The sequence below is a fragment of the Peromyscus maniculatus genome, chromosome 22 (assembly GCF_049852395.1).
Source record: "Peromyscus maniculatus bairdii isolate BWxNUB_F1_BW_parent chromosome 22, HU_Pman_BW_mat_3.1, whole genome shotgun sequence".
Classification (NCBI taxonomy): domain Eukaryota; kingdom Metazoa; phylum Chordata; class Mammalia; order Rodentia; family Cricetidae; genus Peromyscus; species Peromyscus maniculatus.
Window position 1 is genome coordinate 10,608,410 of NC_134873.1, and position 27,542 is coordinate 10,635,951.

Here is a 27,542-nt window from a genome sequence, read left to right on the forward strand (position 1 = left end):
TTCAAGCTCTCACCATACTCAGAAATGGACAGAGAGAGACCTTTGTGATAACAGACTGTCTTTGTCAACTTGACTGGACTGAAACAAGTGCCTAGAACATTTATACAGCACACCTCTATGTGTCTGTGAGGGCCTTTTCAGAGATAATTCTATCATGAGGACCCTGACCTAATGAATGCATCAGTCCCTTGATGGTTCCTCATGAGGACCCTGACCTAATGAATGCATCAGTCCCTTGACGGTTCCTACTATGACGGCTGTATTGGAAAGTGGTCAAAAGGAGGAGGCAGGGGATAGTTGAAGGAAGTAGTCACAAGTAGTGTGTCTTGGAGAGCTGTGTCCCGTCCTGGTAACTTCCCATCTCTCATGTCTCTGTTTACTGACCACCATGAAGTGAGCTGCTCTGCTCTTCCATGCCTTCCCACTATAGAGAACTAAAGCCCTTTAGAACCATAGCCCAAGTAATTCTTCCCTCCCTTAGGTTGTTCTTGTATTTGAAGCACACAAATGCAACAGTGATGAGTACACCTTGGAGACCTTTCATTCCTTCTCTTTTATCTCAGCAGCCCCCAGAGAAACCACACAGAACATGTATGTTCAGCCCACAGTCAGTTAGGCAACAAATTGTCCCCAGGACCCCCCTCCCAGTCCCTTCCCTCCTTCCTGGGCGGAGCTGGAAGCTTCTCACATGACACTCTCATTACCTCCCCGACCCCTTGATGCCCCCTTTTCTTGTGCCATGAGTGACTTGTAGGGCTTCCCCAGGCTGGGAAGGGTCAGCTCAGCCTCCTGCAGCTCCAGCTCCCGTTGGGACAAATGCTCAATGACGGCGGCTCCAATTGAGTCTCCCAGTACATTGGTCATCGTACGCAGCCGGTCACTGGTGGAGGAAAAATAGATTAATGGGAGGGGGTGAAAGGCTCCTTCAAGAACCCAGAGTAGACTAGAAGGTCTTCCAGGCTAATTCACAACCACATGACCTAGAACATGCCCTGCTCTTCCTCAGATTTCCTTCCTAACAACATCATCCCTTATATCCTCAGATCTCTTCTTTAATTTGTGACTCTTGTTTCTAAATATCACTAACTTAAAAATAATTAGATATGAGAATCTGATGCAGATGGTTAGAGATTAGGATCTGATATAGACTGTTAGACATTCGGATCTGATTCAGACTGTTATACATGAGCATCTGATACAGAGTATTAAACATGAGCATCTGATGCAGAGTATTACACATGAGCATCTGACGCAGAGTATTAAACATGAGCATCTGATGCAGAGTATTAAACATGAGCATCTGATGCAGAGTATTACACATGAGCATCTGGTGTAGGCTTGTTAGGTACAAGTGTCTGGTGCAGACTATTAGATATGAATGTTTGATACAGACTGTTTGACATGAGTCTATGTAGGTGTGGGGCAGGCTGGGTATTGTTCAAATGGAACTTTAGTCTTCTGTACAAATGGGACTTGGTCCTGCTCACAGCACCTACATTGGAATGAAAGTCAGTATTTTATGTAAATTCCATGTTATAAGAAAAGAAATGAGAGAGGGAAAAATGGTGAAAGGAGGTAGTGATGTAGGAAGTATAAAGAGCAAGAAAGAGGAGAGAAAGAAGGAAAAAAGAAAGAGGGAAAGGGGGAGGAGGGAGGAGGGAGTGAAGGAAGGAAGGAAGAAAGGAAGGGAGGGAGGGAGGAACTGAGGGAGGGAGGGAGAAAAGAAGGGAGGAAATGAGACAGGTGGAGAAAAGGGAGGGAGAATGGAAGAGAAGAAAAGGACAGAGGGAGGAGAAGGAAGGAAACAAAGGGAGGAGGGAAAGAGAGCAAGAGAGGAGGGGGGAACAGGGTAGGGGTGGCTCCTCCCTGCTGAGAGATTAGGAGTCACTGTCTTCAGGTGTGCGCCCTCCCACAAGCCTACTAAGCTCCATGGCACAGTCTCACAGCAAGACACACAAATGGCTCTGCTGTGCTCAGTGGATCACAAACAGAAGACATGAATGTGGGGAGCAGAGTTGTAGGGAGGAAAGCTGACCGGGTGGGAAGGAGTTAGAGAGTGTGCAAAGTAACCAGAAAGCATTGCATACATGCCTGACCTGTCAAAGAACAAATTTAATTAGTGAAAAAGAACAGAGGAAAGAAAGGAAGGAGAGAAGAGAGAGAACATATGCATTCATAGGGTTCAGTGCAAAAATCCACCAAAATTCTTTTGTCCATCATCATAGGTGATCTTATAAGCCAAAATTCTTCACTGTTTAATGCAGCAGGTAACTTGTGTTTCCTTCTCACTTCTAAAATTCTTCAGAATTAACATTTCACTAAGGAAAAAAACTGTTTTAAATTTTTGAGTTAAAAAAATATTTGAACACTTTTGTATGACTTCTGTATGAAATGGTCTGACAAGGAGTGGGGGAGGGGCTGATAGATGGAGACCTCCTTTTCAGAATTCTCCTCACTCTACGTCCCAAAGATGATGAATCTATGGGCTTGGAGTCCACAGCCATCACTAACCGACCATCCCAATGCCTCCCTAACCCCCTCAAGTCCTATAACCCTGTCCTTGCAGAATCCTTCAGGAAAAGTTATGAGAAGAGCCCAGGGTCAAAGCCAAGTCACACTCACAGGAACCAATCCACAGCTATGATCAGCGTGATGTCCTCTGTGGGCAGGCCGACGGACGTGAGCACAATCACCATGGTGACCAGTCCTGCCTGGGGGATGCCAGCTGCTCCTACACTGGCAGCTGTGGCTGTGATGCTGCAAATGGGAAGAGTCGGGAATTCAGGAGGAAAGAGAGAACAGAAGATTGGAAGATCAGGAAGGGAAGGGCACCTTAAGTTAAATTCCCAAGCCAACACAGAAAGAAAAATACTCCATGAGCTAACTTTGGATGTGAAACTAGATTTAAAAAGTTGAAGTCACAGAAGCAAAAAAGCAGAAACCGTGATGCTGGGCAGATGGGCTGGGAGTTGGGGAAATGTCTGTCAAAGGGTACAAGATGTCTAGATACCACATGAATGGCTTCCGGAAATCTAATGTATGGTGTGGAGGGTGTGGCTAATGATGCTGTGTTTGTATTTCAAAGAAAATAAACCTGAAGTCTCTTCTCACTATCAGCAAAGAGAAAGAGAACCGAGAAAGGGAGAGGAGAAGAGGAGGACTGACAGAGAGAGAAAAAGAGAAGGAAGGGAAGAAAGGAGAGAGGAGAGAGGAAGGGAGGGGAAAATAAGGAGGAGATGAGAAAATAAGAGGTGAGAGGAGACACAGGCAGCAGAAAAGGGTGTGGGGGAAGGAAGGAAACCATAGGAGACAAATGAAATAATCAGCCTGACTGTTTTGATCATCTGCAGAGTGCACAGGTAGCAAATCATCATGAAACACATCTTCAAATACACACAACTTTTGTCAGCTGTCATTCAAGAAAGCTGCGGCTGGAAAAGGAGAGTTGTTTATTAAGAAGGCAAATACAGCTCACCACATTGGAGGCCAGGACATTCCCGCCCGTCTTGGTTTTGAAGCCTATTTCTTTCTTGATTTAAGTTGTTTGTTTTCTTAATTTCATATGTATGAATGTTTGCCTGCATGTATGTTGTATACTGCATGTGTGCCTGGTGGTCATGGAGTTCATAAAAGAGCATTGGGTCTCCTGGAATTGGGGTGATAAACATCAGTTATATAACTAGTGGGGACCAAACCAGGTCCTCTGTAAGAGCAGCAAGTGCTCTTAACTGCTGAGCCATCTCTCTGGCCCACGGAAGACCATTTCTTGCTCAGATAATCTTTTTTAAAAATTAAAAAGCTAAGGATCTATTTCAGTGGTAGAGCACCTGTCTAGCATGTATAAATCCTTATTTCCACTTCAAGTCCCACAAATTAATATGAAATTGAAAGTAGGATCTACAGGGTCACAGGTGGCCTATGTTAAAACTCCAGAATTAACTCCAATTGCCCAGAAAAATGTAATATGTATTGTGAAGGCCACTGAGTTTCCCAGCAAAGGCAGTAGTGCCCTCCAGATGCCAGCTCTCTCCTCAGTAGTTGAGGAAACCCCTTTCTAGCTTCTATAGCCATACACACAGAACAAGGGGAGATGATTAGCACAGAGGACAACTCTATCAGAATGGGGGTTGAGCAAATACTCAGACTGGCATTGAAGAATGGGACTTCGAGGGAGAAGACTCCATTCATGAGCTTTATACCTTGACATGAACTCAGAGCCTATCCTGCCTCATCAGAAGAATGGCAGACACATGCCTATCTTCTCATTGTGACAGAAAAGCCTGTCTAGGCTTCTCCTCTGTTACTCAGATTTAAAAAATGTGCCCAGAAGAAACTTTGGAAGAAAGGGTTTTATTTTAGCTCACAATTCCAGGTTCTAGTCCATCATTGTAGAGAAGTCAAGGAAGAAACTTGAAGCCGTTAGCCACAACACATCCACAGTCAAGAGCAGAGAAAATGTGTGCATACCTATGGGTCTGGTCTCTCTCAACTTTTGAACAACTCAGGACCCAAACCAAGGGAAGATGTACTGCCCACCTTTAGGCTGAACCTTCCCACATTAATTAAAACAATCAAGTTGATCTCCAACAAACATACCCAAAGGCCAACAAGCCCTCATTGAGATTCTCTCCTCCAGTGATTCCAGATTCTGCCAAATGTACAATTAAATCAAACCACCACATCACTAGCGGAGGAAAAGATTCCAATCGATAGGGAAGTGTAGGGCCCTGAGAGATGGCTCAGTGGGTAAAGATGCTGTGCTGCCAAGTCTGACAGTCTGAGTTCAGTCCCCAGGACCCACATAGCAGAAGAGGAAAACTGAATCCTGTGAGTGGTCCTCAGACCTCCACATGTGCACTGTGAAACACACGCACGCACGCACGCACGCACAAATGTAATTTTTAAACTCTTTTAAACCAAGTGGCTGGAGATAGTTCAGCAGCTAGGAGCACTTACAGCTCTTGCAGAGGACCCAAGCTCTATTCCTGGAACCCGTATCAGGCAGCTGCCTATAACTCCAGTTCCAGGGAACTTGAAGCCCTCTTCTCACCTTAGAAAACACCTTCACACATGAGGTGAACACAGACTCAGACAGACACATACAAAATAGAAAAAAATGTGAAGTGTAGTTTCTATTGACCATGTATCACACTCATACCCTTATAAGCCAAAATATCATTCCATTACTGGGCATGGTGGCACATGCCTACAGTCCCAACTAGCCAGGTCAGAGAGAGAGGGGGGAAGGGAGGGAGGGAGGGAGGGAGAGAGGGAGAGAGGGGGAGAGAGAAAGAGAGAGAGAGACAGAGAGAGAGAGAGAGAGAGAGAGAGAGAGAGAGAGAGAGAAGAAGAAGAAGGAGGAGGAGGAGGAGGGGGGGGGGAGGGAGGGAGGGAGGGAGGGAGGGAGGGGGGGAGGGAGGGAGGGAGAGAGGGAGGGAAAGAAAGATCATAAGTCAAACCATCTTAAGTCAGGATGTATCTATGGTAGAAATTTCCAATGAAGAAAATACTTTCCTTCACAGAGTTTACATTTTCATTCTTGTATGATAGGCAGACAATAAGCAACATGGGTGAGAAAAATCACCCATGGAGACAAATGCTGTGGAGCATCCTACATCCTTCATCCAAAATACTGGAAACCAGAAACGTTTCACAGGTTGCTTTTTTGTTCTTCAGATTTTTTGATATTTTCATATACATAATTTTATATCTTACGTAGGAATGAGATGCAACTATAAACAGGAAATTTGTCGGTAGACCTTGTTTACCCAGCCTGTCCTATCCAGTTGATAACATCATCGTCTCACCTGATTGTGGTGATCTGGCCCAGGTTGAGCTCATAGTTGTTGACTTGAGCAATAAAGATGGCTGCCAAGGCCTCGTAGAGTGCAGTGCCATCCATGTTGACAGTGGCCCCCACAGGTAGCACGAACCTGGTGATGCGGCGGTCCACACCCAGGCCCTCCTCCAGGCATCGGAAAGTGATAGGCAGGGTTGCAGAGCTGGGGGAAGAGAGCTCTGGAGGCTGAGAATAGGGAGTTGAAGGATGGGGAGGGGGCAGTAGCAGCAAAGGGCCAAAGGAGGGCTCCCCTCTAGCACATATAGATCAGGTTCGAATTTGAGCAAGGATTAGAAAGTGGGAATGACAGTTGTGCATGGGGGAGTGGGACTCCTAATGCAGAGAGAACTCAGTGGTAGACATTCCCAGAGGAATGTCTCTTGACCCATTCACACCAAGAGTTTATGACACAGTCCAGTCCAGATGGCTGACCTCCCACACAAAGTCCAAATGTGATGGCTAACTTCAATTGTCAACAACTGAACCAGAAATTACCTAAGAAGAAAGTCTCCACGGGTTACTATGTTTGGTCATCCTATGGGAATCACCTTTGGGGGATTGTCTTAACTAATTCATATAAGAAGATCCAGCCCACTATGGGTGGTACTATTCCCTAGGCAGGGGGTCCTGAACTATTTAACAGTGGAGAAACCAAGCTGAGCATATGCAAGAAAGCAGCAAACATGCATTTATTCTCTATGCCTGGGTGTGATGTGACTAGCTGCCTCAAGTTCCTGGTTTGATTTCCACACAGTAATGGGCTGGAATTGTAAGCCAAATAAACTCCTTCCCCACTCCCTAAACTGCCCTTCATCAGGGTATTTTATCACAGCAACAGAAATGAAAGTAGAACAGTAAAAGACAGAGTGTTTGTCTGCACAAGAAACAAGCCCATCTACAGGAGCTAGGGCTCTCCCAAACCACTTCACAGAGTATACTTTCATTTGACTGGCAACTTAGTAGAAAAAGTAGGCATCTCATTTGGGGTCAGGTTGTCTGCAAGAACTGACCCCTGTGTGGTCAGCTTTATGCTATGAAACTTAAAGCTTGGACTCAAGTATTTGGCCCTGGAATAAGACATTGCCTACTGCTTAGCACCCAACTCTACTTCAACCTTTCCCAAGCATCAGAAACAGCACTGCAGGTGGGAGCAGGGGCTGATTAGCTCCATACTGATCAGATTGGTTTAATTCTGGGTACAATAGTATCAATCCTATTTAGCCCCAGATCAAAGATCAAAAGGCACATTCTCCAATCATCATGAGGACAATAAAAATATTTCCTCCTATCTGTTTGGATCTTGGGATATTTTGTCAAGCTGTTTTAAATTTGGATGATGAGAGATAAGGATCACTTTAGTAACCCTCTAAAAGCACAAACAGGAGAGGAAAGCCTAAGAAGCTAAGACTCTCTGAGCTTGTGTTACACCCCCAGTACCATCTTAAACCCAGAATTGGCATCTGTCTCTCCTCCTTATAAACTAGAGAAACAAAAGAAACAAGGAGGTTATGAGAGTCATCACAAGACAAAGACTATATCCCCAAGTATAGGCCACCTGTAGAGAGTTTCAAGAGTCCCCCAATACTATTGTATAACCAGAAGAGGTGTTTGGGGAGGTGGAGAGGAGAGTACCTAAAAGAACATATGAAAGATGAAGAATGGACTCATGGAGAGTTCAGGGAAAGGCCATACCTGGAAGAGGTACCCATGGCTGTGATGAGGGCCTGTAGCATGCCCCCAATGAATGGGAAGGGGTTCCGATGGGTGACGAGAAAGTAGATGAGGGGCAAAACACCACCAGCATGGAGGAACAAGCCAACGATGACAGTCAGAGTATACATGCCCAGCTGACCTCCAAGGGCAGCCATATCTTCCATTTCCAGAATCTTCCCAGAGATCAGGAACAGGATGCCCACAGGTGCATACCTGGGCAAGGCACATATGTATTAGGATGATCTTCCTCACAGGTCTGGAGCTGGCATTCCCCAAACTTTGCCCATATAGATTCAAGGAGCCAGACAGTACCTACCATGAAACCCCAACTCCACCCCAACCTTTCCTGAGCATCAAAGCCAGCACTGGGACACAGGGGAAATGGCCCTGTGGTTAGGAGTACTTGCTGTTCAATGATGAAAAGACACATTTCTCATTTCGGACACATCATCCACATTTGACAGCTCAAAAACACCTCTAACTCCAGCTCAAGGGATCTGGCACCACTTTCTGGTCTCTGTGGGTACCCACAGAAACACCTGCACACCCACTTACACATCCACACACATATATAAAATAAAATATTTTTTAATAGCATTGGTGTTAGGGTTTTCTCCCAAAACATTTCCCCAAAGGCTCATATGTTGAAGGCCAGTGCTTTGAGGTGAAGCCTGTGGAAGCTAACTGTTCATGAGAGTTCCAACTCTGCTATGGGTTATCCATTGATGGAGTCATAGCTGAATGAGCTATTGGGAGCAAACTATAGGAAAGGCCTTGTTAAAGGCAGTAGGTCATTGGGGGTATACCCTTGAAGGACATGTCTTCTCCCCAGTCTCTCCCTCTCTTTTTCCTAGATGCAGTGAAGTTAGCAGCTGCATTGGCTATATCCATTCACCATCATGGCCCAAACGCAATGGAGCCAGCCAACCATGCACTGTTTCCTGCAAACCTGTGAGGCAAAAATAAACCTTTCCTCTTTAAATTGGTTTTCCTGGGCATTTTGTTATAACAACAGAAAAGCTAATTAATACAATTGGATTCTATGAATGTACCCACCTCACACTGGTCACCCACTGCTATCTGATCAGCAGAAAAGTTCCTACAACACCACAACATTCAGCCTTCTGGGATCTTTATCTCATTCCCTCATTCAGGCCCCTTCCAGCTCAACTCTAGATGACTATTCCCTTCAGAATTCAGTCCTTAGGCATTAATTACTAAGTATGGCAGTTTGAATGAAAATGGTACCCCTAGGTTCATAGGGAGTGACACTATTAGGAGGTGTGGCCTCACTGGACTAGGTGTGGTATTGTTGGAGGAAGTGTGTCATTGGGGGCAGGCTTTGATATTTCAGATGCTCAAGCCAGGCTCAGTGTGTTTCTCTCTTCCTGCTGCCTGCAGCTCCAGATGTAGAACTCTTAGCTCCTTCTCTAGCACCATGCCTGCTTGCATGTCACCACACTTCCTACCATGACATTAATGAACTAAATCACTGAACTGTAAACCAGCCCTAATTAAATGTTTTCCTTTATAAGAGTTGCCATGCTCATGGTGTCTCTTCACAGCTATAGAAACCCTAACCAAGACACTAAAACATCCCCTATCTCTGGCCTTCTAAATTTCCATAAATTGCTTTCTGTGCTAGTTAGTTTGAAGTTTCAGCTTGACACAACCTAAAATCACCTGAGAAGACAGTTTCAATGAGGAATTATCTAGATTAGGTTGGCTTATGGGAATGTGCTTGGGAGACTGTCTTAATTCCAAATTGTTGTAGAAAGAGATAGTCCACTGTGGGCAGCACTATTTAATGGGCTTGGCCCTGGACTGTGTAATAATAGAGGAAGCTGGCTGAAACTAAGCAAACAAGCAGGGATTCATGTGTTGATTCTCTCTACTCCTCACTGTGATGTGATGTTTGAAGTTCCTGTTCTGTCTTCTTTACAATAATGGATGGTAACCTAGAAACGTGAGGCTATAAATAACCCTTTGCTCTTTATGTCAGAATTTTAGCAACCAAAATGATCCTAGAGTCCTTCTTGTCCAGTCACTCGGCATTTCTCAGTCTTTGCCTGTTCTCTCCCTTGTTGGTGATGTGCCTCTCTCCTCTTCACATCCAGTTAGGTTCTTCCTCTCCTTTCAAGCCCAGATGTGGCTCACTCCTCATCTTCCCAGGGAGCATCCACTGCATATGGGTCCATCCACCACTGCTGGAGCTTTACTATGGCACCTATGGCTTTGTGCTACACATAGTGGTCTACATCTGTCTCCCCCTGGATTTTACAAACTTCTTCAAGATAAAGTATGACTTCAGTGTATCACTGTGCCTCAAGCCTGGGAAACTGTCTGCTAGATGAATGAGCTAGTGAAGGAGTGAAAGAATTTTGAAAAAATTAATGTGAAAAGGGGACACAGGTCTGGGAAGATGGCGCAGTGGTTAAAACACTTACCATGTAAGCATGAGGACCAGAGTGTAGACCCTCCAAAACCTATGTAATGCTTGCTAGGCTAGGCCAACCCAGCCTCAGAAGGGAAGTCAAGTCAATTTGGCTAGCAAGATGAGCCACTTCCTTGAGCTCCAGGTTTGACTGAGGGATCCTTCCTTAATGAATAAGAGCTATGGAAAACCAGCCCTAATTAAATGTTTCCCTTTATAAGAGTTGCCATGGTATAAGAGCTATGGAAAATGATACCCAACATGCCCTTGGGCCACCACACACATACTTGCCCCCACTCATGCAAAAATAACATACATTCACATGCACATCACACCATAACCAAATGTAGAAAAGAAAATAAAACAGGGCATGAGTAAGTATGAAAGTGAAGAAATAAATGGAATATCTGAGGGAGTAAAAGAGAAAATGGCAAATGCATACATAAATCAACAGGTTTGGGAGTGAATCCAAGTGTACTGTTTCGGGTGAGTAAATAAACAAATGCAGTCAATGTCTTAACTAATGGGGTTAATACTACAGCTCAGTGTCACAGTTATTACCTAGCTTACTCAAGGCCCTAGGTTCCATCCTGAGCACCAGGGGGAAAAGATTGTTATTTAGGAAACTGAAGGTACAGCTCAGTGGTAGAGTGATTGACTATCTACTATTCATAAGGCCTTGGTTCAACCCTAGTGCTTAAAAATAATTATGGGGTCCAGAAAGATGGCTCCCCAGGTAAAGACATGTTGTGCCAAGCCTGAAGGCCTGAGTTGGATCCTGAAATCCACATGGTAGGAAGAGAGAACTAATTCCCACAACTTTAATCCTCTATGTCCACATGCATGCTGTGGTTTGCATATCCATACACATGTACTCTGACACGATAGATAGATAGATAGATAGATAGATAGATAGATAGATAGATAGATAGATAGATAGACAGGCAGACAGATAGATGTAATAAAGTAATAATGTGAAGTAATTTAACTAATGAACAGATTTATCAGTGAATACATAAATGAAGAAATGATTTAACTGATAAATAGAAAAATAGATTATAAGAAGATAAATACGTGGGCCAATGCTAGAAAAAATGAGAATGAATGAGTGAATAAAAGAAATAGATGAGGGATGAATGAATGAATAAGTCACTGAATTGAATCACTGCAGAAAAGAATGAGGAAGTGAATTAATGAGTTGATGAGTGAATTAACAAATGCAGATGTGTTGGTGCATGCCTGTAATCCCACTAATCAGGAGGCTGACACAAAAGGTTGACAGGTTCCAGACAATCCCGGGCTACATAGCAAGACCTGTCTCAAAAACAGCACAATGAGCTCACAGCAACTGTATTTGTCTGCACAAATTGACACAGGATCAAGCCAGTCAATATTCCAACATGGACTGAGGAGAGACTCACAAGCCCCACTCCTAGCTGAGAAACTATTTTGAGAGTTAATGGCTTCTGGGGAATGGAAAGCCAAATTTCTTCCTGATGTGGCATCTTGTAGGTTGCCCAAATCAGTGGCTGTACCCTCATCCATGTTCATACAGACAGTTCTAATTGGAATCAATGGGAGACATATACAAACACATGCATATGAGGATATAGAATTGGAAGCGGAACATGAGAGTCTGAGAGAAGTCGAGGGAGAATGGGAATATGGGTATTATCAAGACACTTTTTATACATGTATAAAATTATCTAAGAACACATTTTTATTACACAAAAATGGGAGGAAAGTGGATGACCCAATGTGTGGGAGAATGAACATAGATGAATGAGTGAATGAATCACAGAGTGAATGCACAAATGAGTGAGTGAGTAAATAGATTAATGGAGTTATGAACCGCTGAATAAATCACTACAGAAAGATATGAATGAACTGATGAGTTGATGATTAATTAACTAACACACAGATGAATGAGGGGCCAAATGTCTCCAACAGTCCCATCAGCCTGGTCACCGTCACCCCCAGGAACCACCACCACTGCCCACCCAGGCACATGCACCCACCCACTACTCACCAGATGATGATGCCCACCAGCCTCATAATAGCCTCATTGAGACTGTCAAAGAAGTCCCTCAGGACACGGCCTTTGTGCTTCATGCCACCAATGACCAGCCCGAAGGCCACAGAGAAGACCACAAGGCCCAAGGCATTGATGCCACTGGCTGAACCAGGCACAGGCACAGTCTCCTCGAAGCTTATCACCTCCTGCAGGGTGCCTAAGGCCCGGGTGACGTTTTCCAGGATGCTGGTTTCATTCTCCACTGAGGATGGGGGAGACATAGAGGCTCCCAGCTCTGACCCATTCTCTGTCCTTACAATAGTCCTGGTTACCACTCGGGTGCTGTACTGCGTCTTAAACTGAAATGCGGAGAAATTGAGACCAGATTCAGTATGGTGGTTAACTCCTTTGTAAATATCCCTAAAAAAAAATAAATAAAATAAAAACCAGGAGCTAGGTGTGTGAGGCCATGTGTTCCATACTTGGCATTTGCACAAGCACACACACACACACACACACACACACACACACACACACACACACACACACAACTAGAATTACTCTTAAAGCCCAGGAAACCCATGGTTGGATATGTAACCGAGGAAGTGAATTAAATAACTCAAAGAAATACAAGATGAGCTACCGAAAAATCCAATTCTGTAGCAGACAAGATGACTCAGTGAGTGAAGGTGCTTTCAGCCAAGGCCGATAAACTAAGTTTCATCCCAGGCCCCACATGGTAGAAGTGGAGAGCTGACTCTGCAACTTGTCCTCTGCTCTACACATGTGCTCCATGACATGTACCCATCTATACATAACCACACACACAAAGTAAGTAGAATGCAAAAAAAACAACAATCCAATAACCAAAATGCACCAAAATTGATTTATTTGTGTGTGTGTGTGTGTGTATGTGTGTGCACATGCACACGTGCATCTGCTTGTTTAATTGGAATGATTTGGCCATTTCACCATATATATGTATTTCATATATATTTATGTATTTCATATTTATATATGAAATATATGCATGTTTCATGTATAATTAATCATATATAAATATATGTGCATGTTTCATATATATTTTATATATCATATTTACATGATATATATATATGTATGAATATATTTCAGAGCCCCATAAAGACATATAGCATATCACCCTGTTGTACAGCAGCTTCCTCTAAATTGAAAAGTTCACTCCAGTAGGGAGCTGGAAAATTCATGAAATTCAGGAAGTAAATAAACTTCCCGTTTGAGAAATCTGAAGCTTTCAAGATTCCGGAAGTCCCTTCCCTGTCTTTATGAAAACATTAGATAAATGGAGGAGACTCTGACCTGCCAAGCTGCCCAGAGAAGATTCCGGACCTGGTGAGCTGCTTGCAAATTGCACAGAGAGCTTCTCCAGGAATACAGCTTTCAACAGTTGCCACCCACGCTGGGATGGACTTTTCTGGTGATGCAACTGCTTTTGAGTCACGCCTGCTCCTGTAAGTAACCCCTCACCTACACTCCAATTAAAAAGCCCTCCAAGAACTCATTAGCTCACCAAATTGGTGCAATCATGACTTTGGTCTGTCATGGGGTGATAGACCTGTGTGTTTTATCTCCCCAGAAAAAGTTTCACACACAACTCCTTGACATGTATGAATTCCGTGTCCATAGACACAAGCAACCATGGATTGAAAATGCTGGAAAAAAAACATTTATGTAGTGAACACATGCAGACCTTTGTGTGTCATTAGTCTCTAAACCAGCAGTTCTCAACCTGTGCGTCATGGCCGTCGAACACACAGATTTCGTATCATCTCAGGAACTGAGACACCACTCAGGAGCAAAATTACAGTTATGAAGTAGCAACAAAAATAATGTTATGGTTATGGGTCACCACAACATGAGGAACGGAACTGCATTACAGAGCCACAGCGTCAGGAAGGTTGAGAACCACTGCTCTAAACGGTTCTAATGCAGAACAGCTGTCTGCAGATCATTTACGTGTGTTAGCTGTCCTGCATCACCTAGACGTGATCTAGAGGTCATCTGCAAATTCTACCCTAGACAGAAGAGACTTGAGTAGCAAAGATTTTGTGTACAATCTTTGTTAATGCCAAGGAATAGTACAATTTTTGTATCTCTATTTTAAATTTCTTAATAAAACATATGACTAAAGAAATGAATAACTGTGCCAGCAAGACAGCTCACAGCAGGGCAAAGTGTTTCCTGAGCACACGCCTGATGACCTGAGTTAGACCTTCAGACCCATAGTGGGAGGAGAGAAACAACCCCCAAAAGTTGTCAAGTGAGCTCCACACCCACACCTGACATGCATTCACACACACACACACACACACACACACACACACACACACACACACTGAAAATAATGATAATGATAATAATAATAAAAGAAATTAGTAACTGACATTTGCCTAATCTAAACAAGTCCTGAGTTTCATCCTCTTCACCAAGGAAAAGAAATGAGTAACCAAATAGTGAGGATGTTAAAAACCAAGCACAGAAAAATGGATAGTCTGCATCTTTATGTCTAGCCTTCAATAAAGGGGTTGCTATGCGCCCCCTGCTGGCCAAATCCAGTCCACTACTTGCTACTGTAAATAAAGTTTTACAGGCAAGTGTAAGTCCTCTTCACATCTTTCCTGTGGCTGTTTTTCTACTATTAGTCCCAAGATGATGCTCAGACAGATTTTAGCACATCTGTGATCAGAAGTCTCAGAACCTCGACTCCAGCATCCTAGCCTCCATGAGTTCCATAACCTGGACACCCTTTGCATCACCATCACAGCCATGGGCAGTACACATATTCTCCCAGAATCCTCCCCAAGGTCCCCCACTCAGGCCCTTCTTCCCACCCTTCTCCTTGGGAAGTAAGCTCCCTCCACCCTCCATTCCTCCTTCATTAAACCATGGGCTTCCTCCTAACCTGTTTGAAGCAGGCCTCCACAAGGTTAGGTGGAAACATATTTCTGCACAAAAACATCAGAGAAGGGAAAGTGGTTAGAGTTTGGGAGTGAGCCAAAGGTCATTCCTGAACTGATAGCCATGGCAACAGTAGCAGCAGGCAATATAGAAATCATGGTGTGGGCCCAGTGTTGAGTAAAGTACCTGCCCTTCATCATCTGACATAAACCCTGCAATGACCCTAGAAGTAAACACTGTAAACATCTCTAGCTTCCACAGGACGTAACCAAAGGCCAGAGGAGATCACCCAGACCCATAGAGCTGCTCAGAGGTGCAGATGTAACTTACCATGGATTGATTATAGTTAGGCCCCTCCCAAAGTCATGGAATCTGATTGCCATAAAGGTGATGGTGGAGCCTTGGACTAAAGAAGTTTACAGAGTAATAGGAAGTGGCCTTGTTTTTGATATGCTTGCTCTGGATAACCATCATGTGCTCTCTGCCGTGTTAGGATGCAGCTAGAAGGTCCTCACTAGATGCTGGTGCAAAGTTGTTGGACATCCTAGATCCCTGAACATGAGATAAATAAACCTTTGTCTTTTGGTTCTTTGGTTTTGTTTTCATTTTACAAATAACTCAGTTTCAAGTATACTTTTTATTTAATTTTTAATACACTTATTGGGAGGCACAGTGCCATGATATACAGGTAAAAGGTAGACAACTTGTAGGAGTCGGTTCTCTCATTCCACCATGTGGATCCCATCAGGTTGTCAGGTATACTGACAAGTGCCTTTACCACTAAATCATTTCACTGGCCCTAACTTTTATTTATTTAGGCGTGTGTGTGTGTGTGTGTGTGTGTGTGTGTGTGTGTGTGTGTGTGTGTGTTGTGTGTGTGTGTGTGTGTGTGTGTGTACACATATGCCACAGCATGTACATGGAGTTGGGAGGACAACTTACAGGACTCTGTTCTCTCCTTCCACCACGAGGATGGTCCAGAGGATTGAACTCGGGTGGTCAGGCTTGGCAGCAAATACCTTTACCCACTAAGCCATCTCATTGGACCTCAGCTAGTGTATAATAGCAGCAGAGAACACTGTAAGAGTTCCTAAACTCTTCAGGTGCCAAGTCAGGACCATGGGAACAGTATGGCTGGCTTTGACATTACTTCTGACAGGCCAAATCTTATTAGACTAAGAGAATCATTTGCTCAGCAAAGAGGTTAGGAACACCTAGTGAACAGCAGCAGCTCCTCTTATTAGGTCCTGGGATACTACAACGGTGTCCTCTCCAGCCTCAGAGCTCAAAGATCAGACCTAGACTTAGCTTTCTTAAGGATATGCAAGGATCCAGGGCAGAAATGGCGACGAATAGTTCTTTCCTTTTCCAAACTAGATCCACCTTTCCCTGTAGTCTCTCATAGAAAAGAATTGTTGCATGCATCTCCGGAAGTCCCAACAAAATGAGAATGTCACCTGACCAGGTCCATGAAAGCATCAGCTGTTGGGACAGTCTCAATTCGGCCCTCACGGTGCAGCCCCTCCTTGGAGCCTTTCCCAGGGTGGATGATGGTGACCATTAGGATCCCGATGAAAACCGCAATGACTGTGGTCACCATGTAGTACACAGCTGCCCGCATTCCCATCCGCCCTGTTGCCTTGTTGTCCAGGGATGCCATACCTAGGAGAGAGATAATGCAGTCCGTGCAACAGCACCCATTCCTTTTTCCCTCCATCTGGTCCACCCATTCCATACCAGCAGCTCAAACTCATTGCACATCCCTTAACTGAAGATGTCCACAAAAAACATGGTTCACCTTCTAATGCTGAGAGTTATCTACACAACCACTTTTATGCTATCATGAATAAATATATTATCAGGCAATTTGATTATAGTTTTTAAAGTTAATAAAGGGAGCTGGTAAGATTACTCAGTGTTAAGAACACATACTGCTCTTACAGGGAACCCAAATTCCAGTAGCAACACAAATATTCTGTGGCTCACTACCACTTGTAACTCCAGCTCCAGGGTATCTGATGCCCCCTTCTGGCCTCCATGGGCGCATGCATTCATGTGTACATACCCACATAGACACATGATTAAATAATAATAACAAAATAAGTATATAAAAGTTTTGTTTCAAAAAAAAAAAAGAGCTGGAGAGATGGCTCAGGGGTTAAGAGTGCTGACTCTTCTTCCAGAGGACCTGAGTTCCATTCCCAGCACCCACATGGCAGCTCACACCTGTCTGAAACTCCAGTTTTGGGGGACCCTGACACCCATGGCAAAAACACAAATGCACATAAAAATAAAATAAAATATATTTTTTAAAAAAAGTTTTGTTTCACTTTGAAATAAAGTTGTAAAGTGTACAGGGTATACCCCCATCACCTAGAGATGATCTGAAGTACATGAGAGGAGAGGCATAGGTCATCGGCAAACACTACATCAATTTACAGAAAGGGCTTCAGCATCCTCAGGTATTGGTGTCTATAGGGATCTTGAAACCAATCCCCTGGTGGTTCAACCCAGGGATGATTCAGTTTTTGATTCTCAAGCTAAAAACAAATTTTTAAATGAAAATATTGCTCAAGAAATGAGTAACTGGGCCAGCACCCTGGACCTGACTCAAAACCAGTTCGCTCACAACCATAGATACGTTGTGGGGAAGCACACACACATGAACACATACCACTCCATTTTATTACTCCAAATAACTCCACCAATCACAGTACCTCCCCTTTACTTCAAGTCAACATTTCAACTTCCACCCAACCCTCCCCCTATCCTGCACCATAAATATCACAATCATTGAAGTCTTCATCCCAGGGTCCACCACAACTCCCACCTCCCTAGAATCTACCCCTTTCTACATTTTGCCTGGATACTGTTCATGCTGTACCTACATATCCCCTACCAGGCCATGCAATCATCCAGTTGCTATGAGTTTGAGATAGGCCCTCATCCAGAAAGGCCCCAGAGTCCAGCAGCAGTCAATGATTGGCTGGTGCAGGGATTCGGATGAAGACAGAATTGGTGGTGAGAGACACCTCCATGATGTTGCTCCCACTTCAGAGCCCCTGCCCAGTGGGAGCACACTGAGACGCCAGCCTTCTTCTGAACACATGCCTTTGCTTAGCTTCCTTCCCCATCCTGTCCTTCTTCCCTCACTTCCTCCTGGGTTTCTCCCTCAGTGAGTCTCTTGTGACCAGATCTACATGTCAGGCTTGGCTTCTAAGAAGCCCAACCTAAGAAACCAGCCTTGATCATTATTTCTGTCCCTAAACCCAAGGGTTGCTAAACATCACCTATGGCCTAAATCTGGTGCACTATTTGCTTTTGTAAAGTTGTATTGAAACACAACTCTGGTGAGTAGTTTCAATTGTTAACTCAACACGATCTAGTACCACTAGGAAGAGAGACTCAATGGAGAATTTTATAAATCAGACATGACTGGGGGGAGGGGGTCCAGATTACATTGATGAAGGAGGAAGGCCACTCATTGTGTGTAGCACCATTCCCTAGGCAAGGGCTAATGGACTGTATACGTGTAGAGATGGAACTTGATACAAACAAGCATGTTTTATTTTATTTTCTCTCTGCTCTTGGTTGTGGGTGGGTTATGATGAACTGCTTCAAGTTCCTATGTTGACTTCCCTGAAAGGTAGAATCTAACCTGGAACTGTGAGCTAAAATAAACCCTTTCTCCCCTAAGTTGCTTTTTATCAAGTATTTTATTGTAACAACATAAATGAAACCAGGGCAACAGCCATGCCCACTTGCTGACATATTGCCTATAGATGCTCTTCTACTCCAGCATCAGAGCTGAACCATAAAACGAAGATCCGATGGCCCTGAAACGAAAACATCTACTATCTAGAAGAAAAGGTGCTACATAACCCATCATAGCTCCTTCCCTTCCTCCACCCTCCATCCTGGCACCTCCATCCCACTCACCTCCTACATGTTCACCCACATTCCATCTATCACCTACCCCGTATCCCAGCTGCCTCCCCTTACCCTCCACTGCCTTTCTTTCCCCTCTGGATACCCCAGAGCTCTGGCAGGATGGGATTTTACCTTCAAGAACAAGTACAAGGAAGTTATTGGGCCACATGGATCCTGTGACAGCAAGACTGAAGCAAGACCTGGGCACAGCTTGAGTTGATGTGTTTGTAAAGGGCCCCCATGGGTGGGGAAGCCCTGACTCTTTTCTCAAGTGTGGGCTCGGAATGGGTCCTGGTGATGCACAGTGGCTTGGGATCTCACCTGTGACAAGGCTGGAGATGATGAGGGGGAGCACCAGCATCTGCAGCATCCTCATGAGCAGCTCACCAGGAAAAGAGAAGTACTTGATCTGGCGGTAGGAAAGCTGGTATGGGCGCAAGGCGAATGCCAGGCTGACCCCTAGAGCCAGAAAGGAAGGGTTCATGGAATGAACTATGAATCTCAACCCCAAGCAGTGTCCATCCATCTCTAAAAAAGTATAGTAGGGTGAGCAGTGACTATTCTAGGAGGTGCATTTGTGTACATGGGTATTACATGGATTTGTGCGTGCATGGGTACATTTGTGCATGGGTATGTGTGTGTGTGTGTGTGTGTGTGTGTGTGTGTGTGTGTGTGTGTGTGTGTGTGCTTGTGTATATACAGATGTGGGTAGTTGTGAGTGAATGGGCATGTGTAAAAAGATGTATACATGGATATGTATGTGCATGTGTGTGTGTGTAAGTATGTGTACATTTGTGTGAGCATGGGTATATGTGTGTGCATGATGAGAATTTGTGTGAATGTAGTTGTGTACACATGGATATATATGTACATTGTATGCATTTGTGTGTAGATAGGTATGTGTACATTCATATGCACATAGGCTCATATACAAAGATATGCACATGCATTTCTTGGGTGTGTCTATAAGTGTGACTCTTGTGCCTGTGTTACCACTTTCTTTTCATTTTTTTTTTTAAGATTATGCATACAGTGTTCTCCTGTGGGCCAGAAGAAGGTACCAGACCTCATTACAGATGTTGTGAGCCATTATGTGGGAATTGAACTCAGGATCTCTGGAAGAACAGCCAGTGCTCTTAACCACTGAGTCACCTCTCCAGCTCTATGTTATCACTTTCAAATATGAAAGGGCATATGCAACTGGGCTTCTAAGCATGTAGATGTAAATGCATAGATGAGTGTGTGAAAGTATTCACAAAGTCCAACACAGCTAGCCGTGGTATCCTTGGAATTCACACTGTCAAATTAATCAAGTACACTTGGAAATTTTTAGGGGGAAAATTATCTGTTGAAAGCAGAAGGGGGTATGTTTGGCAAGAGAAAAGGGACCAGCAGGGGTGACTAGGTAAGGAGGGGGTGAAGGAAAAAGAATATGATCAAAGCATATTGTATATAGATATGAAGATGTCATAAGGAACCCATTATTTTATACAACCTCATAATTACTTAAGTTGTGTCTGTTGAACGTGTAGAGATTTTTTTCTCTTATCAATATTTCCTAGACCATACAGTATAACAACTATTTACCTAGCAGTTACATTGCTTTGGGTGTTACAAGTAACCTAGAGAGCAAGATAGCCACAGATCTGGCAAACACTACCCCATTTTATTTAAGGGACTTGAGCATCCACAGATAACAAATGCTTGTGGATATCCAAACCAATAGACAATCAAGTTCCTTAAATAAAATAGGGCAGTGTTTGCAGAACCAATCTCCCAAGGGTATGATGGATGGCTGCATATTTTTATGAACGTTAGCACAGTTTATGTGACTGCACTTCTCAATTAAGATATGTAAGATATATTCATATGTAAGATATATTTATCCTTCTCTGTGTGTAGTCATAAAGTGCATGTCTGTTCAGTGTACTTGTGTATGCCCATACCCACATATGTGACATCACATCGTGTTCATACAGCTGTGTTTGTGTATGTATGTGCCTCTCTACCTGAGTTCTCTGATGGGCTAGGGGATTGTTAGATGAGTGTACCGGAGGGAGTGGGTAGTTAATAGAAGTTCCGCCTCACAGAAGCAGAGCTCACCAATGATCACAGCGCTGACTGTGAGCAAGATGAAGGCATTTCTGCGCAGAAAACGCCGCACGTGCTCTCGGGTCATGGTCTGCAGACGCAGGCGCGTGCGCAGTGCTCTCTGATGCAGACTGTCCTGCAGGCCCTGCAGACAGCCCACACCACCCAGGCGCTGGCCGCTCTCCCTCAGGAACAGACTGTTGCCGTGGCTACTCATCGCGTTTCTGTCGGGGACAGAGGAGACCAGGTCTGGTGAGGGAGGAGTCCGGGAAAGGAGTGGGTAAGGTGGAGGGGCGGGCACTTGCAGCTCAAAAGTCAGGGGAGGGGCGATGCCCATGTGCTTCCTTGCAGGGATGACTGAGACCCTGCCCTGGATCGGATTCAGTTTTTATCCCAGCAGCAAAAGGTTAAGGTCTTCGGACCCAAACACCAGAGAGGGTGGTTAGAGACAGGGTAGAAAACACGCACACACACACACACACACACACACACACACACACAAAATGCAGCACACCTTTCAGATTTTCTGCCTCCAGCCCCCTTTGCTGAGATCATCTCAAGCAACTGGGATGCTGCTGCAGCTCTCAAACTAAAGTGCCAGGCCTTTGCTGAATGCCCATTGCATAAGAGCTCTTGAAAGGGCACCTTTGGGCTAGTCCCCCTATCCACAGTAGTTGGGTGTCCAACCCTAAGACGCCCATAGTCGACTTTGCACAAGGACAAAATCAGCCGGTGCCTGGGAAACAGTGGCACCCAACTAATGTGGCTGCCCTGTGTGCGTGACCAGGACAGCAATGCTGTAAGGGAGGGGTCGCTGGGAAAGAAATGATGACACTTCTAGTCCCAGCTTGAGGTTCATGACCCTCTTTTGGGGTGAAACCTCAGACTTTGTGTCCCTTTTTTTTACATGTGTCCGTATTTATTTATTCTTATTGACTTACTTTTTAAAAGCTAACCAAAACGGGATGATGTGTTTTCCGTGAATTAAATAAAATGCATGTAAATAGAAAATCTGCCAATCTGTTTAGCAGCCAAACACTTGGAAGTTACAAAACAGATTAGAAACTGTGGCTTTTGACCCAGCCGTTGACAGCCCCGTAATATCAGCTACTCTAGAGGATGATGGGGGAAGGCAGTTTACAAGTTCAAGGCCAGCACCTGCAACTTAGTAGGACCCTGTCTTAAAATAAAGTTAAAAAGAGAGCTACTGGGCAAGGGGTGGGAGATGGCTCAGTGATTGAGGGTGCACATTGCTTCTGTAGAGGACCAGGGTTCCATTCCCAGCACCCATATCAGGCAGCTCAGAACTGCTATGCCCCCTGCTGGCCTCATTGGCACCTGCACTCACATGTACACACACACACACACACACACACACACACACACACACACACACACACAATCAAAACTGAAAATAAAATTCTCTTTTAGAGAGGGCCAGACTATATAGCTCAGTGGTAAAGTACTTGTCTGCTATGTTCAAGGCTCCAAGTTCAGTTCTCAGTACTGATCCCCTCAGCTTCCCAAGTAGCTGGGATTGCAGGCATGCACCACCACGTGCAGCCTTGAACTGTTCCAGCATTGTTTGGATGCCACTACCCACGTGGCTGTCTTCTAAGATGGCTGCCCTCTGTATCTGTCTGAGTTCTACACCTGCTTCCAAAAGACAAGTTGCCTGACTAGGCTTTCCATGCCCTGTATCCTGCAACTCCTTCTCAGTGCGAAGCCCCATTCAGGATTTTGCTCCAAATGAATGGTAAGGCTGGAGAGATGGTTCAGAGGTTAACAATGCTTGCTGTTCTTTGAAAGGACCAGGTCGGGTGGCTTAGCGCCAGAGGGTCCAACTCTTGCTTCTCTCTCTGCAGTCACCTGAACTCAAATGCACATAGCCACATGTGAATACACATAATTAAAAAGATAAAAATAATTTCTATTTTATGTGTGTGAGTGTTTGACTCCGTGTGTGTGTGTGTGTGTGTGTGTGTGTGTGTGTGTGTGTGTACACTGTGTGTGCGGTGACCACGGAGTCCAGAAAGGGGCCTTGGATCCTCTGGAACAAGAGCTACAGGGAGTTGTGAGCGGCCCTATGGGTGCTGGGAGCAGAATCTGGGTTCTCTGTGAGAGCAACAGGCACTCTTAAATGTTGAGCCATCTCTCCAGACTAAAAATAAATCTTTTTTTTTAATCAATGATAGTGTGAATTTAGCATGTGCAAAGGCTTGGATTTAATTCTCAGCACCAAAAATCGATCAATCAATTGATAAAAAAGTTGTTCAATTTGCATCTGTACTGGGCATGAACAGACTTTTCCTCTTATTCCCTAAACAATATAGCATAGTAACTATATACACAGCATCGAAGTTGTGCTAGGTGGAATTATTCTTATATTTATTATTGTGTGTGTGTGGTCAGAGGACAACTTTTGGGAGTCCATTCTCTCCTCTACCATGTAAGTCCCAGAGATTGAACACAGGACTTCAGGTTTGGTGACAAGCTCCTTTACCCACTGTGTTAGGCATTAAACATAATGTAGAGATGAGTTAAATATAAAAAGAAGACAGGAATGTGTTCTGTGCAAATATAATGCCATTTTATGTAAAAGACTTTTGAAATACAAGGTGTTTGGAGTCTACCTAGGATGGAGGGTGTGTCTGGAACAAATTCTCTGAGACCCACAAACAACAAGATAGTGTGGGAGTTGACGTGATAGTCTGTGAGTCAAATCTGGCCTGATATCTGTGTTGTTGGCATTTTTTAATCATGGTGTTAGCACACAGCTGCATTTATTCACTGTGTATTTCTGCAGGTGCCTTCAAGCTGCGGTGGCAAAGGTGAGTTGCTGGAAAGGAGTTCACAAAACAAACTATTTGCAGAAGTGGGGGTGGGGAGGACAAGGTGGTTTGATGGGTAAAGAAGATTGCTGCCAAGCTGGATGGCCTGAGTTCAGTCCTGGCCCCACACGATGAAAGGAGAGAACTAACTCCCACAGACTGTCCTCTGACTGCTTTGTACACATACACACACACACATACACACACACACACACACACACACACACACACACATACACACACACACACACACACACACACACACACACACTGAATAAATGTGATTTTTAAAGGCTGACTGTAGGCTAGTAAAAGCATACATGAGTGACGGAGTAATAGGGCATGGCTCAGGAGTAGAGAATTCATCAAGTGTACAGGAGGCCCTGAGTCCCATCCTAGAACTAGAGGGAGAGAAGGGCCAGCAGGGAGTAATTAACCATTAAAAACAATTCAATAAATAAGCAGAAATCCAAAAGGTACAGGGTTGAACTCAAATGCAAGGCTATGTTCCGCACCTTCACCATGCCTGCCTAGATCACTGTAAACGTATACAGCTGTGATTTGTCACTCTGTTAATTCTTCCCTTTTGTCTCAGTGGACATGTGATAATTGCTCCCACTCACAGGGCACAGTGAAACCTTTCAGAACAAGAAGGCAAACCATGATGCCAGATCAAGTTCCATAGCATTTTCATCTCCATTAGCCCAGAACATTGAACCCCTGTCTTCTAATCCTTTATAAAAGAATAAACTGTTGAACAGTCTCATTACCCACCTCTTCCCTGTCTCCCCTCTCATAATTGCTCTTCTACTCTCTGTTTGTTCAAGGTCAGGATCTGTAGCTTGCACATGAATGAGATCACACAGCATTTGACTCTGTGTGTCTAGTTTATAAAATTAACATAAATCCTTTGGGGGGATGCTATAATGAAAATGAATTCTTTGTATGCTTATTAAAATGTAATAAATGTTTTAAAGCAACCTTTTATAATACTTGACTTGAAAGCATCCTCCACCTGGGAAGAGCCCAGGGAGCTGTCAGGCATGTCACATGCAGGGAGCCAGTTGTTCTGGTTTCTTCTGGTTCTAGACCTTCACTCAGCCCCTGTCTCCTAAGCTACCTAGTCTGAAAATGGCCTTTCCAGGATCTCCAACCGCTGCAAGGTAAAGGGTTAATGGATGGCTCTCACCCTTTGTCCCCTCAACTCTCAAGTGTAATGAGCCATGACAGCCACCCCTTGGAGATAAGGGGAAGACAGGAAGGGCCTTCTGAGCCCTAAAGCTCAAAAAAGGGTCAGACTTTCAAGACTAAGAAGCCTTTGAAAGTGAAGGGCTTGTCTCACTAAACAGACGATATCTAAAGCTAAGGGCCACTGCCAACCTGGCCAGAAAGCAATGGGAGAGAAGACCTCGAATGATCTAAAGGGACCATGGTGTGTTATAATAAGCCCCAAGGGAGAAGAAATGTACAATTCTTGCATTAACATCTTATACATTGGCTGTAGATGTGCAATGGCCCCAACTCCACAAAACAGCCAATGTCCTGGAATAGAAGGTTCATCCAAAAACAGACTTTTGTGAGCCTGGCATGGTGATGCATGGCTATAATCCCAGCACTTGAGAAACAGCAGCACAATGATAAGTTTCAGGCCAGCCTGGGCTACACAGGGAGCTCTTGTCTTCTAATGGGGTGAGGGGCAGGACTGAGGGAAAGAAGTGGAGAGATGTTGGTACTTCTTAACCAAATCAGAATGTGATATGATGTGGCCTTGCGAGGTTAACTTCAGCCTTCAGGAAAGGAATATGCAGAAAAGATTTTTTTGTTTGTTTATATTTTTATGTTTTCTTTTTCTTTGTTGATGTAGCCTAAGGCTGTACAGGTGTGTGCGTGTGCGTGTGCATGTGCGTGCGTGCGTGCGTGCGTGTGTGTGTGTGTGTGTGTGTGTGTGTGTATGTGTAAAGATGAGCTTATTTTTATCTTATTTAGGTGAGTGTTTGCCCTGCATCTAACACACCTGGTGCTTGTGGAGGCCAGAAGAGGGTGTTAGAGCCCCTGGATCTGGTAATCAAACCAGGATCCTCTGCAAGAGCAGAAAGTGCTCTTTACTGAGCCATCTCTCCAGCCCTCAAGCTGTGAGTTTGAATGACCTCCTCTTTTTTCTTTCCTCCCTCCATTCTCAGACCTATAACTAAGCCATCTCCAAGGTCTTCTCTTACACAAACAATGGGGGGCTAAATTGTGGATAGATGCTGTGCTAAGTGGAGGAGTGAGTGACAGGAGGAAAGGCAGGACAGGAAATGAGTTCATCTCACACACACACTTGAATACAGCCTCACATCTTGTGTGCAGTTGACACCTACATAATCCTTTATGGACACACTGCCCCACATAGACTCTTCAGACAAACAGTCACACACAACCTTCAGAAATGTTAGTCCATATTGGCACACCAGACACACCATTCCTCCACAATTTCACACAAACATCTGCTACATTTATGCGCACCAGCAGACACATAACCACTCGCACACCCTCAGAAATGCAACCCCATGCAGCCAGCATCAGCCATACAAAGTCTGCAGAGATACACACACACACACACACACACACACACACACACACACACACACACACACCAGCCACTGCCATGCACATCATGAAACTCAAAGTCACACTCTTTGAGTCTCCTGCACTAATACCCCATGCAAATGAAACTACATGGACAGTGACATCCACACAATTCTTAGGTACACAAGCACACACTCGAGAGCACGAAACTCTCAACATTCAAGCACTTAGCCGCACACACCTCTTTAGCAAAGCAATCCCACCCAAAACTCAATCACACACACACAACCATGCACACAGCACCTCCACACCCAGTTCCCCTGGAATGGTGGTCAGTCTTAATCACAGCAGACAGGGCTGGGGCTAGGTTATAAACCTCTGGTAGGGAAGAGCCCAAAAAATAGGAGAGGCGTCAGATTCAATGTTGGAAACCGGACTCTGTGAGAGCTGAGGTTACTGAAGAAGGAGTGTGGGAGATGGGAAGGAGACCCAGGGACCTATCGACAGGAAACTCAGCAGGGTGACCCAGGGCAGAGGCAGGCTCCGCACCTGTAAAGGGACAGGGAAGAGCTAAGGAACGATAGCGAGCAAGTGGGGACCTGTGCACAGGGGACCCCCACCTGCCTCGGACCCAGAGTCAGCCCCGAGCAAGGGCCAACGTCCCACTCACCAGCCGTGGGTCAGCGGGGCCGCCTTGTCGCGCCTCCGCCTGCGCGCTGCGCCCAGATGCAGAAGCCAGAACCCTTGGAAGCGCCCGGCCGGGTCCTCCAGGACCCGCCAGGGACCCGCGCTGAATCTGCGTTGGGGACCGGACTACCAAGGCACCGGCGCAGAGCCGGGACGCGCTGTGCAACCCGAGGGATGCGGGCTGGTCTTGCGCTCACGTGGGCGCGGGGGGCGAGGGGCCGGGGCGGGGGGCGGTACCCCCTCAGGGATGTCCCCCTGCTGCAGCGGCACAGGAGCTGGGGGACGCGGGGCGGGCGGGGTGACCGGCCTCTCGCACACAGCCTCCGCCCCTGCGCCGAGCCGCGCCTCCGAGCCCGCCCCCTGCCCCTCCCGAGTCCTCCGAGGCCAGTTAAGTCCCCTTGGGATGCACAGGGTACCCGACGTTGTTAGCGCTGCGCCGGAGCCCACATCTTCAGCGTGGGTCTGAGGCAGGGGGAGGGAAGACCGCCAGCGTCGGGT

The 27,542-nt window shown here is 45.1% G+C and overlaps 1 protein-coding gene across 1 annotated transcript; it reads right to left on the reverse strand.

Annotated features, from left to right (window-relative positions):
• Nucleotides 1-535: 535 nt before the first annotated feature.
• On the reverse strand, nucleotides 536-27,377 carry Slc1a6 (solute carrier family 1 member 6). Its single transcript, XM_006996553.4, has 10 exons — nucleotides 27,028-27,377; nucleotides 20,971-21,182; nucleotides 19,189-19,326; nucleotides 16,395-16,599; nucleotides 14,942-14,984; nucleotides 12,016-12,359; nucleotides 7,532-7,765; nucleotides 5,808-6,002; nucleotides 2,623-2,757; nucleotides 536-880 (listed from the first exon to the last, which is right to left on the reverse strand). Exons 2-10 carry the CDS (start codon nucleotides 21,173-21,175, stop codon nucleotides 685-687), a joined length of 1,695 nt encoding a protein of 564 aa, XP_006996615.3. The 5' UTR covers nucleotides 21,176-21,182; nucleotides 27,028-27,377; the 3' UTR covers nucleotides 536-684.
• Between the last annotated feature and the right edge of the window lie 165 nt (nucleotides 27,378-27,542).

Coding starts and splice junctions, on each gene's coding strand:
- Slc1a6 (XM_006996553.4), bottom strand. CDS start 21,175: ATGAGTAGCCACGGCAACAGTCTGTTCCTGAGGGAGAGCGGCCAGCGC. Junction 2,758..5,807: donor GGCCAGATCACCACAATCAG/GTGAGACGATGA, acceptor TCCCATTTGCAG/CATCACAGCCACAGCTGCCA. Junction 881..2,622: donor ATAGCTGTGGATTGGTTCCT/GTGAGTGTGACT, acceptor TTCCTCCACCAG/TGACCGGCTGCGTACGATGA.